The sequence below is a fragment of the Leuciscus leuciscus genome (assembly GCF_965113295.1).
Source record: "Leuciscus leuciscus genome assembly, chromosome: 1".
Lineage (NCBI taxonomy): Eukaryota > Metazoa > Chordata > Actinopteri > Cypriniformes > Leuciscidae > Leuciscus > Leuciscus leuciscus.
This window is the reverse complement of record NC_138725.1, coordinates 74,894,650-74,910,712: the sequence shown is the minus strand read 5'-3', so window position 1 is coordinate 74,910,712 and position 16,063 is coordinate 74,894,650. Positions and strand designations below refer to the sequence as shown.

The 16,063-nt window shown below is 39.3% G+C and overlaps 1 protein-coding gene across 1 annotated transcript in view; it reads left to right on the top strand.

Annotated features, from left to right (window-relative positions):
* The window catches only part of vwa3a (von Willebrand factor A domain containing 3A), a 37,118-nt gene extending 23,401 nt beyond the window's left edge, over window positions 1–13,717 (top strand). The window contains 15 exon segments of the mRNA XM_082185107.1: window positions 613–781; window positions 2,197–2,267; window positions 3,504–3,656; window positions 5,124–5,202; window positions 6,098–6,202; window positions 6,322–6,419; window positions 8,199–8,351; window positions 8,441–8,549; window positions 9,875–10,019; window positions 10,552–10,626; window positions 10,628–10,694; window positions 11,619–11,770; window positions 12,974–13,091; window positions 13,213–13,310; window positions 13,399–13,717. Of these exon segments, the coding sequence (XP_082041233.1) occupies window positions 613–781; window positions 2,197–2,267; window positions 3,504–3,656; window positions 5,124–5,202; window positions 6,098–6,202; window positions 6,322–6,419; window positions 8,199–8,351; window positions 8,441–8,549; window positions 9,875–10,019; window positions 10,552–10,626; window positions 10,628–10,694; window positions 11,619–11,770; window positions 12,974–13,091; window positions 13,213–13,310; window positions 13,399–13,438 (1,632 nt within the window). The 3' untranslated portion in view covers window positions 13,439–13,717.
* The last annotated feature ends 2,346 nt before the right edge of the window (window positions 13,718–16,063 follow it).

The window sequence follows — 16,063 nt, the reverse complement described above, 5'->3', positions numbered from 1 at the left end:
CATCTGAGGACTAGTTCTCATTTTGCTTTATTTCCAGATTCAATCATAGGCTCGTTCTTGCATACTAGAGCACGTTCACACATGCGCACTCTTCAAAAACGACACTTTAAATCTCTTAACAAACTAAAAGATGTAAATTATATTTGTATGTTTTCTAAATTAAAGACACAGATTGTTCTGAATGTCAGCTTGCTTATTTGGCTCAAGATAAGGATTTATTAAGTCCACATGTCATGCAAACTAGTAACTATGCTTCTAACCACAGGTCGAGAGCTTTCGTTCCAACCACACAACTGTGCGATTGCGAATGTTCGTTAGAACGATGGTTTCGGGAAACACCGACTCGTTGAACTATGCTGATAATGACAGAACTTGCGACCATAGTTGGCTAACGATGCTTTCGGGAAACGCAGCCCTGATTGGTTACAAGGTTGTTTGTGACGTCAGAAACACCAGCGATTTCAAACCCTGTTTTTGAGACTGTCTTCATTGCAGATTTAAGAAGAAGTAGATACTCTGCAATGGTGTTGACTTATGCATTTACACATGGTTTGTCTTAAAGCATATTAAAAACACCACATAGACATATAACCAACATTATCTCATCCTCAGGAATCCATCACTGATTATGTGTCTGAGCGCTGCAGCGTTTCAGACCTGAACCTCCACGTGTGCCTGTTCACCGGAGAAGAGGCCGAAACCACACGGGCCGAGACCACACGGGCCCTGAGCCGCCTGGCACACGCGGGCCACGGGCGCTTCCTCTGGACCTCTGAGACTGGTGAGGACAGGGTGTTGAATTGAATTTTTCAAGGAAGACGAGGTTAGGTACTAGAAACAAGTTTCGTTTCACCCTCATTCTTCCCTTGGGTCATTTTGAGCCTGAAATTTGTTTAGATTTTTTTATTTTTTTATTTAGTGTTCATCGGAGGTGTACAAGACCCCCATGAATTTTGTCACACTTGAACCACGAATACACACACAAAAAATAAATAAATAAAAATGGAATGGAATCGAGAAGTTTTGTGTTTGAAATGTGGTGAAACGTGCGTTCACGGGAGATGGATGCCGGCGAATGATGTAGGACGTAGTGTTTGATTTAGCTATACTTCGTTCTACGTCACAACGGTTCCTACACTACGTCCTACGTCATACGCCGGCATCCATCTCCTGTGAACGCGCGTCGACCGTTGCCGGAAGCCAGTTATTTTCATTTATAAAGTTTTAAATATGTAGATTTTTACGACAAAACCGCACGGATTACCCTCCGAAGGCCTTCGTTTATCCCCCTGGAGCCGGATGGATTACTTTTGTGAAGGATGCATGCACATTTTTGGGACTTGAAGGAGGTGGACCCCATTACTTGACAATATAACCACTGAAAGATCTAAGACATTTTCTAAAGTAACTGAAAATGTGTTCGTCTGAAAAATGATTGACATATGCATCTCGAACGGGCTTGAGGGTGAGTAAATCATGGGTTTAATATCATTTTGGGCCGAACTATCCCTTTAAAAAATCCTAGCTGACTATCAGCTGATCCATGTCTACCTATAGGAATACGACGCCTATCACAGCATTCATATATCAGTATTATCAGCAGCGATCGCGTTTCTCAGGAGCTAATTACCCTCCTCCATCCCCAGCTCCTCCTCTTGTCAGTCAGGATTTGGCATTGTGATTCCCCTTGAATCAGAATCAATTCTCGAATTATGTTGTACTTTAAAATCTTGAATTAATGATATCTGCATACATTCATGTTGGTTCTGTTCTGTTTACCCCAAGGGGGTTTATTGCTGCTCTTATCTATGCTAGACTGCGTGGATGCGCAGGGAGTTTTCGCCCAGAACAGAACCATACCGCCAATCCAAACTGTATGCTAATTGTCAATCGTTGACGATAGTGGTCCTGACAGAACGCAAGGGAAGGATGTTGAGATGTACCGACAATCATTCATTTTTGTTGTTCACCTTTTGAGACCGTTCTGAGGTCATGTGTAAATCTCGAATAGAGCTGCTGTTTACTTTACTTTGCTGCTTTTCTCTCGGTCATATGTGCAGCACATGGTGCCTGAACCCAGTGCACCCTACAATGGGAAGTCTTGTGTTTGTGTGCATGTTTGTATTTGTGTGTGTGTGTGTATGTGTGTGTGTGTGCAGTGGAAAATATGAGCCTCTTCCTCGTGTTTCCCTGCAGGCATCGTGGAGAGTGATGACATCAGTGCCCTAATTGGAGAAATGGAGACGGCCGATAATTATTGTCAGAAGGTGAGTCTCTCACGTGACCTGGACTTGACCCGTGTCCGCCATGTTTAAATCATTCATGGGAAACGGAAGAAAAGTTTGAAGCACACCTGCAAGAAATGATCAGTTGTTTATCCGGGTTCGTCCAGGTCTCGGTGTTCATTCAGAAACAGCTGGATTTGTTGAAGATGTTTCATTACTCGTCTGAGCTGCATCCTCATCCTCAAGTCTGTTCGCTTTTAAAGTCACACTTGCCGTGTTTCCATTACAGATTTGCACAAAACCTTTGCAATATTTTCTAAATGTTGATAATAAACTATTGCGATATGACGGCGTTTCCATAAACCGATGTTATGCGACTAAAACGTATTTTTTTCCTCTCACAATAAGTCATTTAAAAAGTCATGGCGACAGATTTTGGTAGGTTTATGTATATCACAGCCACCGCACTGGCCATTATTAATAATGGAAGGAGACGTAGGCGTGTTATCCAAGCATTAATGGCAAGGAAAGCCACTTATACGTGTGAGTGGCACATATGAGGAGTTTCTGGGTGTTTCTCCCTCATATCTTGGTAAATTGTGTCATTTCTTTGTTGTTTAGAATCCAGTATTCCCATAATACTTTCATCTTATGAGTTTGATGAAGAACTCAGTCTCGTATTCTGTCCAAACACACCGCGTCATCTACGTCAGGTGACCTGTATATGCACAAAAACTGTTTCCATTGCAGATGTGCCAAATATTTCTTATTCGAATTGCCTGAAAAACCACCTCATGCGAAACCAAAAAACTTTTTAGCGATATATGGGAGTTTTTGAGAAATTGACGTGTTTCCATTGGGCGTATTTTCAATTCGCACAATTTGAAGGATAATGGAATATATTACTATTGAATATAATATAATACTGTTCAAGTATGACTGAATTAAACAAAAGTGACAGTAAAGACATTTATAATTTCTATTTCAAATTAATGCTGTTCTTTTAGACTTTAAACTCTTTTCTCATATATCCCTTCCCTCAAACTACCTGGCTTCATTCCTGTTACATGCACTTTTCACAACTTAGTCGTTATCCAGTGGATAAAGCCTCAATTTTTATTTATTTTTTTTACTCTTGTTTCACACAAAATGCATCAGATTACGAAAGTAAAATGGATTGCGAGCACCATTTCATGTCGCCTTACCTGAGAGTTGTTGCTGATGTGCTGGTTATTGTAACTCTTCATATATGGGACTTTCCTCCATGTTTTCCTGCAGTGCTCTGAGCTACTGGACTCTCTGATCCAGAAGGGCTCCGGCAGCGGTTCAGGAGAAGCTCAGGAGAGTTCCCCATCCCACAAAGCCCAGGCCTGGACCCGCAACGCAAAACTGCCGTGTCCCAGACCCACAACACTCAGCCTGGCTAGACTGGTCAGATCACGGTCCTCATCATGACACTTGATCTGTCACACCGTCTGTATATGACAAGAACCGCACTGCTGATCACATCAGGCTTCATAACTAGCATAATCATACGATCTTGCCTTCAACACTTAGGCTATGTTTGCATTAATCTGGATACATTTTAAAACGTTTTCATTTCCATCACATTTTTGTTTCAAAACACTCTCCGTCCACACAAGCGTTTCCAAGCGTTGTCCAAAAGTTTCTCATCCACTCTGAAACATCGAAAAATGCAAAATTCACCCCACAGCGCATACTGTACGTCAGGGTTTCTCAAACTCTGTCCTGGAGGGCCACTGTCCTGCACAGTTTAGCTCCAACACTGACCAAACACACCTGAGCAAGCTAATCAATGTCTTCAGGATCACTAGAAACTCACAGCTAGGTGTGTTTGATCAGGGTTGGAGCTAAACTGTGCAGGACAGTGGCCCTCCAGGACCGAGTTTGAGAAACCCTGCTGTACGTAATCCCTCATAAAAGCTCACTGAGATGATACAGATGGAACAAGACATAATCAAGTTATCACGCAATTCTTCTGGCAGGATCATTTTATTTAGCACAATATCTCCGCATTCACTGATCCAATCACAGTTCGTTTTGCTCTGCGTCATGTTTAGCGGCGTGAAAATGTACAATAACAGACCGGTGTGTTAAACTCTTGGACATGAACTTCACATATGTCACATACTTTTGAAAATCCAGCGTTTAGCTGATCCTGGTAAGCGCTCATTGTCACAGTTGTAAACAGAGCGGCGTTCTTTTTCCATGAGGGGGTTTGGCTCCACGGCAGCTTCGTTTCCAGGCAGACCGTTAAAAAACACCACACACATGTCTCCCGGTTCAACCAAAGAGATGACGACTTTAAAAATCCCGAACAATTTCCGATTTTGTGTGCCTTATGCATCAGACCAATGGTTTGAGACTACACATAGCCAGACTTCTGATTATCAGCAAAGTCCTGTTTAGCTGATTCTCGCCTAGAACTATGACAGGAAGAGGCATGTCTGTCAGACGTGTTTTGTTGTTATGTGCTGTTTAAGTGTAGCTTTATATGAAGTTGTTGATAACACAGATTATGATAACCATCTGAAATCATGCTGTTAAGACGGTCTTTCAATAGGTAGGACACTTCAGTAGGTACATTGAAAAATTTAAAATCTGTGATTTATTAACCATCATGTCGTTTTAAACCCGTATTTCTTCCTTCTGAGGAACACAAAAGAAGATATTTTGAACAATGTTGTTGGTAACCAAACAGGTGTACGGACAAGAAACACTGAGACATTTCTCAAAATATCTTCTATTGTGTTCCACAGATGAAAGAAAGTCATAGAGGTTTGAACTGGCATGAGTAAAGTAAAAACTCTTTAAGGGACTCATTAAAAGATGTTTTCACTATGAAGGCGTTTTGATCGTGATGTATGATGTGAACAGGAAAGCAGACAGATGAGCAGGTTGGCACAGAACGGCTTGGCTTGGAGACCGAACAGCTCTAAAGCAGAAATCCCAGCAGGTGTGACGCCTTACCAACATCCTGACTGCAATTATTAGAGATCATATACCAAATGCTCTCTATTTGCCATCTGAACTATTTGTTTTAACTCTCTCTCTCTCTCTCTCTCTCTCTCTCTCTCTCTCTCTCTCTCTCTCTCTCTCTCTCTCTCTCTCTCTCTCTCTTTATATGTATATAATTTTTTATATTTTTTTGTAGTGGGTGCAGGACACTATAGTTCATTTATGTAAGTCAGGATAGCAAAATAAAGTAAACTGTGACATGTTATACCCAAAAATTCTTCATACAGTGGAGTACCAGTAACATTTATAACAATTTGGGACCGAAATTTATTCAGACACTTTGAGCTGATCATGTTTTGCTGAAGTGTTTTTCCTTTAATTGCTAATGCTCTTTTTACACACAGACTGAACTAAATGAAGCATTGCTTGGTAACTGGTTGAGCTAAACTGGTATTATCTAATTGTGTAGTTAAATTTAACAGCTGACAGATATTCAACATAATTCATCTGTGAGACAGTCTAACAGAAGGACAGAAATATCAACTGATCTGATAACTCTGAGTTCTTGTCATATTTTAGTACCATTTTCTAAACTATAGCGAATAAACTGTGATAATGTTAGAAATGTTGAAGGTGTCTGAATAAATTTTGGTTTGATTGTATGTATAGATAGATAGATAGATAGATAGATAGATAGATACTTTTACTTTATATTGCTCCAGATAAAGCAACTCATTCTCTCCACGTCCGATTCTGAAAGCATGTCACTGTCTATATGTGTCTCGGTCTGAAACATCCTCTGATTGCCTCTCAGACTAAACGCTGGGCTATTTATGTGAATCATGGTGCATTCATTCTTTTCAGAGTATTTATTTTTAGTCTCTCTTCCCCAGTCCAGTCAGCTGATTTCAGCCCACCAGCTGGGCCGTCAAAGTCTGCGGATCAGAGGAGAACCATTGTGTCTCAGTCGGTCTTCTTCATGGAAGATGGCAACTTCGGTTAGTGGAAATGGATTTTCCATGTTTGTCTTGTCATAGCCAGAAACATATCCATTATCCATATCTCATATCCATTTCTGGTTCATGTTGTGTCATATAGCATTGATTGTCTTATCTAGGTGTTGTCTTCAAGAAATATCCAAAACCCAAGAGTGTGCGTAAGTCTATCAACACCATTAAACTGCCAAAACATGAAGAGATCTGTTCAACTAAACAGGTACTGTACTGTGTGAACCATCCTGTTATTTTTCACAATAAAAATGCCAAATTTTTCCCAATTCTACACTATCCCCAGCAAACAAAACAAGTTCTAAACATTCCCATTAGGTTATGAAAACAATATTTCTGAATGTTCTCTGAACATTCAAAACATAATTTTTGTTTTAATGTTGTAAAAAGTTTTTTTATTGGTTATATGAACATTAAAGAAAACATTCCATGAACATTCCATACAATATTTAAATCATGCGAACATAATGGGAACGTCATTTTGAATGTTCTCTGAACACTCTGAAATGCGTAGGAACATGTTAAAAAACTAAAACATTTCAGAAAAAAAGTTCCATGACCGTTGTATAAATAATGTTTCTGCTCTTAAGTTTTGAGAACATTATTAAAGACCGGATAACTTTGAACGAAAGTTCTATTAATGTCACTGGAAGAAGGTTTGTTCATAACTTTGAGAGAACCTATCGGGAACTTTAGGAAAGGTTTTGAGAGCGTTCCCTGTTAGATGGGTTTCTGTTCTGACCTAGTAGCTAACTTTTCATGTAGCAATGGTCAAATGTTTCATCTGTCTCTCTTTCTTTCTATATCACCCCAATAACCGCCTAGCAACACCTTAGAAATCACTTTAAACTCTTTAGCAACCAATTAGAAACCCACTAGCAATAAGAAACCCCATAGCAAACACTCAGAACGCCTCAGCAAATGTGATAGGAGGGATAATAGAAAGTGTTTTAATACCCGTACAAAATTACACACTGCAGCTTTAAACAGGATATATTATGCCCTTTTGCAAAGTCTTGATTTTGTTTTTAGGTTGTACTGGAATAGGTTTTTATGCTTGAATGTTTAAAAACATTATTTTTCTCATATTCTCCATTGTTGCAGCACCTCTCTTCCCAGTCTGTCAGTAACGCTCTGTTTAGTTCCTGTCTCTATGAAGCCCCTCCTTCTGAAAGGCACAATGTGCTCTGATTGGCTTGATCAGTGTGTTGTGATTGGTTGGATCAGTGTGTTGTGACTGGTCAAGCCGCTTACCATAACCACTAGTTTCAACACTACACTGTTAAAAAAATCTGTAGAAATTACAGTATTATTGGCAGCTACTTGCCAGTAACTTACTGTAGATTTAAATTGATGTTATTTACTGGCAACAGTTTGTTCAAAGTTAAATGAACATTAAACATTAACAAGTCTTTATCTTTACAGAATAAAACTAAAATAACAGCCTCATGCAAAGCATTCTGGGAACCAAAATCTGAAGGAAAATAACAGAAAAAGGTTGATGAAGATTTCTGGTTCCCAGAATGCTTTGCATTAGGTTGTTATTTTATAGTTTTATTCTGTAAAGACAAAGACTTGTTAATGTTTAATGTTCATTTAACTTTGAGCAAACTGTTGCCAGTAAATAACATTGATTTAAATTTACAGTAAGTTACTGGCAAACAGCTGCAAAACTACAGCAAATTTTTTACAGTGTACTAACTAACTCAACCAGGCCCCGCCCCTTTATTTAGCGTATTGATTATTTAAATGAGGAATATTTTGACGTGTTCGTTCAAAAATCAAGACTAATGGAGGCGTTTCAGGGAGTTTAAAATAAGTGACGCTGATATAGAGAATAACTCCCGCTGGAGTGACTATGTGCTTTGACCTTTGTCATGCTCAAACTGCTACATTACACACTAAAACCCGTTAGATTAATCGTTATTAAATCAGTATTTATGTGTGTTTTTCTGTGTTTTCTGTGTGTATGTGTGTGCTCTTTAAGTGGCTGAAAAGGTTTGGTATAAAGAATCTGAAGTTGGACCTTCACAAACTGATATCTGGACCTGAATGCTGCCATCACAACAAACTGGTGCGGTCCGTCCAGAAGAGAGTGTCTGCTAAATACTGCAGCATATTCCCCAGCGTCCACGTCAATGTGAGCCCAGCGCTGTGTGACACCAGTCATGCTGAGGATGTGTGTGTTTTGCATGTTTAGTGAACGGTTTGTCTTGATGTTCCTCATAGGGGGCGGTGAAACACCTGCATCTGACTCCTGGAGAGTTAAAGCACTACCTCAGTCAGACGGAGAAGCTGATGCAGCGATACAGCAGAAGACTGGAGTGGTTACTGACAGGTACAGCACAGGTGTTCATCACACACACACACTCTCTGAAGTGACTTAAAAACACAACTGACACTCTTATTTAGCTCTTTCTGGGAGGAATGTGAAATATGATTGTGTGCTTGCTTTTATGTGAAAAACTGTCTTGTTTGTTAACCGTCACCCCTATATTTGAGCATAGATCTGAATATAAATAGAATTCACGAAAGCTTTGGAATACAGATCCCTCGCGAGTCAAAATGATCCAAAGCCCTAAAATTATACTTTTTTTTTTTAAACTTTTTTTATTTAATTTTAATCATAGTTTTTTCAATTTTTAATGCATTTTTTTGGAGACTTTTATTTTATTTACCTTTAAATTACTAGATTTGATCAATAAATAATAAATAAATAGTAATTTAAGCACATTCCTCACATTCGTTTAACTTAAATTCAAAATAACTCACAATTTCATGCCTAACCCTTTTAATTCAGCTCAGAATATCTTACATTGGGTGTCTTTGCCGACCTCTTGTGGAAAAATAATAATATAACATGATATTTCATGACTCTTGCCACTAGATGGCCTTATAGCTCTATATATATATGGAGAAAATTAGCTGTTTCTGCTGGGTATTTCACAAAATAGGCCATATGCCTAACCAAGTTTTGTACCAAATTGTAATATTGAGCCCGCTAAATAAATTTAAAGTGGCATTTTCATAGTAACTCTGTCCAGTTATGAAATGGTTTTCACAGGTATTTTGAATGATACCTAATTTATAATGATTACTAAGCTATCTGATAAAGAAAAGACCAATTATAAAGCGCACCAACTGTCCATCTACAGTTATAAGGCTACAGTAATGCACTACAGAAGAAATAACTGAGGAAAGAGAGGTTTCTCTCTTTGCAGTTCGCAACTATTTCATGTGTTTGGATAATTGGTGGCTAATTAATATGAATTTGTACAATCTCATTCATATATTTTCATAAAATCTGCTTGGAGTGGACCTTCATGGGTTTTTTTTTTTCTTCTAAAAATCATACATTTCCATGAGAATCACATTCATCCGAGAAAAATTTTTTTCCTCCTGAGATCAGGTTGGTGGTAAACGTGTCTGTATATGGATCATATCAGTACCAAAGGCTGTTCCTGAAGGATAGGGATCCCAGTTAGCAGGAGACAGAAGCTCACTGGGTTTCTCCTGCCATGTGTATCTCTCGTGTGTGTGTGTGTGTGTGTGTGTGTGTGTGTGTGTGTGTGTGTGTGTGTGTGTGTGTGTGTGTGTGTGTGTGTGTGTGTGTGTGTGTGTGTGTGTGTGTGTGTGTGTGTGTGTGTGTGTGTGTGAGAGCAGGCAGCAGGCGAATGTTCGGATCCGTGCTGGAGAAGGACGTGTGTGTTCTGCTGGATGTGTCCGGATCAATGGCCCCGTTCCTCCCTGAACTCCAGAAGGGACTGACCGCACTGATCTGGGATCAGCTGCATGCCAACAGCGTCAGGTGAGGGGACTCTTCTTGCTCTATAGAGGGAGATATAGACAAATCTCTTTCACACTCTCCTGTCCTTCCACTGATTGGCCGAACAGAGAGTCCCGGTCTGAACTCATGTTTTGTCACAAGACAGCAAATGTGAGTGAATGTTCTGTCATCTTTGCAGGACTGTGACATGAAGAGTGTGTAAAGTAACATATTTTAGCAACAGTGTGAAAGTGAATAGCACATAACAGCCACAATACCAGTGTAAACATGAATATCTATGGGTTCAATATGTGTCACATGACTAAACTTACGTCATCGTTTTTAAATACCTTCGTTTTCACAGTCCACACTACAACGCGAGAACAGCGTTTTCAAGTTATCCACTTTGGAGAGCGTTTTGTAAAATGTATTAGTGTGGACAAGGCCTGTGATGACACATTTCCACAGTTCACCAGACTAGAAATGTGAAAAGGGTCCATAATACACCTGAAAGTTTCCTATCCTTGCCTCCTATCATGGTTAGTGAGTTTTCTGGCCGGTGTGTGTGTGTCAGGTTTACCATGCTGGCGTTCTCTGGAGGGGTGTGTGTGTGGCAGCCAGCGCTGGTGGAGTCCAGTGAGGATCAGTGTGGAGGCAGTGCAGTGGTTGAGTCGGCTCACGTCACACGGGCCTTCACACACACTGCACGCGCTGCAGGTACTCTCTCAATAACTGCCTTTATACACACTGTTATCACATGGAAAACATCATCGGGATTGGTCAATGGCAGCAGTGTGTGCTCAACTCAGCTTACTAATTTTTTTGTTGCAAGAACATTTTCCAAACATTCTGTTTTGGTTATGGAAACTTTCAAATGTCCATGTTTGCATGTTTAACCCTCTCCTCCTGCACTCAGGCCCTGTTTACAGCTGGTATTGAGATGTGTTTTGGTGGATCGGATCACAGGTAGACGAGGGAGACACATTCCCGTTCACACCTGGTGTTTTAATCCGTCTCTTTTGTCCACTTTTAACCACTTCTGTCCTGATTTCTTCAAGAGGAGGGTTTATGGGTGGGTAAATGTTTGGGTTTTTCAGATCATTCGATCTAATGGACGAAATAAGCTCACGCAATTTACATAAGAACACGACTGGAGACGACGAAAAAACACACAGAAATCATCAGCTTTAGTTTCTTCTCTGACAGCCGAACGCTGTGAGTGTGTGTTAGAAATCAGGAATGGCGAGAGAACATTGTGCTTGGTACATTTTTCATCTTTAAATCAAACTTGGGTCTCCAGCCGATAGTTTAAACTCCATCTGGCCAGAGCTCTTCTCATAATGTTCCTCATTAGTCCAGTAGACGGAGAGAAGACGGTGTTTTGTGGCTGTTTGAACACATTCGATCACATGAGCGTTTACACTACAAAAGCAATCCGGTCGAATGCGTTTTCACTCCCTCTGGAAGTGGTTGAAAGTGGACAAGCTCAAAGCGTTTTAGATCCTGTTCACACCTGTATTTAGAGTCGTCCACTTGTGATCCCATCAACCAACACGCATCTTAATACCAGGTGTAAACAGGGCCTCAGTGGTTCTGGTGTTTGTAAGTGTAAGTGTGACTATGTAATGCTTCTTTGCTCAGGCCGGCTGTGGTTTGTCAGATGATGTTGGTCTGTATCTGATCTGTGATGGAAGGAGTGACTCGAGCCACAGTCTAATACTGAGAGAGATCGAGACCCTGAGACGAGAGAAGAGCTTCACCGTCCACACCGTTGCACTCAACCGCCATGACAGGTCAACTATAAACGCCCGTTCACACCAACGACAATAACTATAAAGATATAGTTCTAAAAGTCATTCTCAGTATTAAAGAAAAGCAGAGTTCACACCTCGACTATAGCGATAACGGCACAGAGACACGATATTGGTGGAATCACTTTCAGAACGATTTTATCCAGATGATGAACGATAAAATCACTGACAACCAATCAGAATCCATCCTGCTGTAACGAGTTTGAGCATTTAAAGTGACATAAAAACACTGCTTAATGATACGGCTTGATTATTATACATTTGATTATTCTAACCGACTTTGACATTATTTTCATTGAAGAGTTAAGCGGAATAGTCAAACATTCGCTCACAATTAATGATCCACAGATATCATTAAAACCTTTTCATTTATGGAGTCAAATGAAATAACGAGAGAATACATATTCAAATGTATTGCATTTAATCAAAAAATACTTTGCCTCGAGAAAAGGACAGTAACACGTTAAGACCTTCCGCGCTGGTCGGATGCCGGACTTTGGGCCGATTGAGCGCTAGCTTACACAGTTATCGTTCTTGGTGTGAACAAGACTTAATGCTGCCATCTTTTATGTCTTCATCTCAAATCATCTTTTTTTTTAAATCCAATTTTAGGGGGCATTTTCAGCAAAAAAATAAAATAAAATAAATATTTTAACGCCGTTTTAGGGCCTGAAAACACAAACTTTTGAAAACTGGTTTCAAAGTGCAAGTTTTTTACCCATGTAAACTACAAAAACGTGAATTTGTGAAAACCGCGACGACATGCGCATGTGTATTATGTGTTCAGTCTATAGATGTGTAGTGTTTCTTTATAAAGTGACATCGCCATCTACTGGTCTGGCATGAATAGTACAGCGTTTTTAGTCGTATTTACAGATCCATGTGAATGGGGATCATTTTGACAACATTGTCGTCTGCACTTGAAAAGTTTCAAGAACGCAAAGGAAAAACTTTTGCATTATTACAATGTCGTTGTGTCACTCACTTTAAACATTCTATAAGTAACTTTGCAACTACACGTCAAGTAACTCTCATTACAGTATTAGTGAACTGTTAGGTTAGGGCTTGCAAAGTTACTTGAAGTTGGTAGAAAGTGGACTATTGAAATAAAGTGTTTAACTAATGTTGAAATGTATCATAGTGTGTGTAATGGTGTGATTTGATCAGTTCAGTGTTTTTGAACAGATCTGGCAGTGAGTTTCTGAAGTGTCTGGCCCATAAAACCGGAGGCCGTTTCCATCAGGCTCCTGAAAACACGGATCCGGATCTGATCAGAAAACTGCTGTCAGACCCGGGCAGTGCAGTGCGTATATGTGCTCAACATCACCATACTGCAGGAGTCTGTGGTGTTCGACACGTTCAAAGGCATTTCTGCAGATTCCTTGTTATGAAATGTGTTGATTCTTGTTTGTCCTCAATCAAAGGATCCAGTGCTTCCACAATTTGAGGGGGACGATCTGAGGAAACTATCAGAAGAGATCGAGAAGCTGAGATTGTTCCAGAAACAAGCTAAAGCTTTCAGGTGTGTGTTCATTCAGGCAACAGTGCTTATGTAATGACTGATGTTATTGTGGACTTTTTAATATGCTGACTTTACTTTTTTTTCATAGGGAAACTATTCTGGGGTCGAGGAACCTGGAGGGAACGTAGACGCTGATCTCCATGCCTGTTTAAATCACTTTATTCAGAATAAACCTACACTAGTATGGAGTAAAACATGTGGTGGAGTTTTACTCAACTATCGTGTTTCACTCACTCAAACATCTATAAATCATTTAATAAGGCCTAATGTAAGAATATTTGGTGTAACTTTATTTTACAGTGTTCCTGTTAAACATTTTACATGTAGTTACTGTAGTTATAACTATAAATTATAACCCTAAATCAAACCAATTCCTAACCCTATAGTAAGTACATATAGTTAATTATTATTACTCATAACTTAAATGCAATTACACTGTAACATGGACACCTTAAAATAAGTCAAGTCAAGTCAAGTTTATTTGTATAGCGCTTTTCACAATACAGATTGCATCAAAGCAGCTTCACAGTATTAAATTAAAATAATACAACAAAGTTTGTTTCAAGAGGAATTTATTGATTGATAAAATTAAATTAAATATCCCCAAAATATCCCCAACTGAGCAAGCCAAAGGCAACAGTGGCAAGGAACCGAAAAACTCCATCAAGTGACCTAATGGTGTCCTAAAACTCCATCAGGTGCCTTAATGGAGAAAAAAAAAACCTTGGGAGAACCCAGGCTCAGTCGGGGGCCAGTTCTCCTCTGGCATTGGATAGAGGCCGGATTGTAGTTTGAACTGTAGGATTATATGAATGCCTGGCTGAAGAGATGCGACTTTAATCTAGTTTTAAACTGGGAGAGCGAGTCTGAGCAACGAACAGTATCAGGAAGACTATTCCAGAGTTTTGGAGCCAAATGTGAAAATGCTCTCCCTCCTTTGGTGGTTCTGGATATCCTAGGTATGACCAAAAGCCTTGAATTCAGTGATCTTAAAGAGCGCGATGGATTATAGGGCGATAGAAGATCCGTTAAATAGACTGGAGCTAAGCCGTTTAGGGCTTTATAAGTCAGTAGCAATACCTTGTAATTAATACGGAACTTTATAGGTAACCAATGCAGTGATGATAAAATCGGTGTTATATGATCATATTTTCTTGATCTCGTAAGAACTCTAGCGGTGGCATTTTGGACTAACTGTAGCTTGTTTATTGAGGATGCAGGACAACCAGCTAATAAAGCATTACAGTAATCCAGTCTCGAGGTCATGAATGCATGAACTAACTTTTCTGCATCAGAAACTGATAGCATATTACGTAGCTTAGCAATGTTTCTAAGGTGGAAAAAGGCTGTTTTTGTAAACATATGATTTTCAAAAGACAGGTTGCAATCGAGTATAACACCCAGGTCTTTTACTGTAGAGGATAAAGTAACAGGACATCCTATGATGTTAAAGTTGTATTGTGCGAGGTTTTGTGGGCGTTTTTTTGAACCGATAAGTATTACCTCTGTCTTGTCTGGATTTAATAAAAGAAAATTACGCGTCATCCAATCTTTTATATCTTTAACACACTCTGTCAATTTGGAAAATGTAGCGTTTTCATCCGGCCGTGATGAAATATATATTTGAGTGTCATCAGCATAACAATGGAAACTAATTCCATGTTTCCTTATAATATTTCCAAGTGGCATCATATATATTGAAAATAACAGAGGGCCTAATACAGATCCCTGCGGCACTCCATAGTTTACTGGAGTTATGGTCGATTTTTCTCCATTTAAATAGACAAAATGGTAGCGGTCAGATAGGTATGATTTGAACCAGCTTAGTGCTTGTCCTTGAACACCAGTATAATTTTGTAGTCGATCTAAGAGTATTGTGTGATCTATAGTATCGAACGCAGCACTAAGATCAAGTAAAACTAGTATTGAGATACAGCCTTGGTCAGAAGCTAAAAGTAAATCATTTGTGATTTTAACGAGCGCAGTTTCAGTGCTATGATGCGGTCTGAATCCAGACTGAAACTTTTCATAGATATCATTTTGTTGCAAGAAAGAGCCCAGTTGAGCGGACACCACTTTTTCTAATATTTTAGACATAAATGGAAGATTTGAAATGGGTCTATAATTTGCTAGATTATTATGATCTAATTGTGGTTTCTTAATGAGAGGTTTTATAACTGCCAGTTTAAATGTTCTTGGAACATGACCTAAAGATAAAGACGAGTTAATAATATTGAGGAGAGGCTCTTCCACTACAGGTAACACTTCTTTCAGTAGTTTAGTTGGTATAGGATCTAATAAACATGTTGTTGTTTTAGATGAAGTGATAAGTTTATTTAACTCTTTTTGTTCTATAGTTGTAAAGCACTGTAATTGTTCTTGCGGGGTGATAATTGAAGCTGAATTATAAGGCGCGATTGAAGATTGAACGTTTATAATTGTGGTTCTGATGCTTTCTATGTTCTCAGTGAAGAAGTTCATGAAATCATTACTACTGAACTGTAACGGGATATTTTGTTCGGGTGACGTCTGTTTATGTGTTAGTCTAGCCACGGTGTTAAATAGAAACCTTGGATTGTTTTGGTTGTTTTCTATTAGTTTGCGGAGGTGCTCAGCCCTGGCCGCTTTTAGGGCCTTTTTATAACGTGACATACTGTCTTTCCACGCGATTCTAAAGACCTCTAAATTAGTTTGTTTCCATTTACGCTCTAAAATACGGGTTTCTCTCTTTAAAACATGCGTAGTATTGTTAT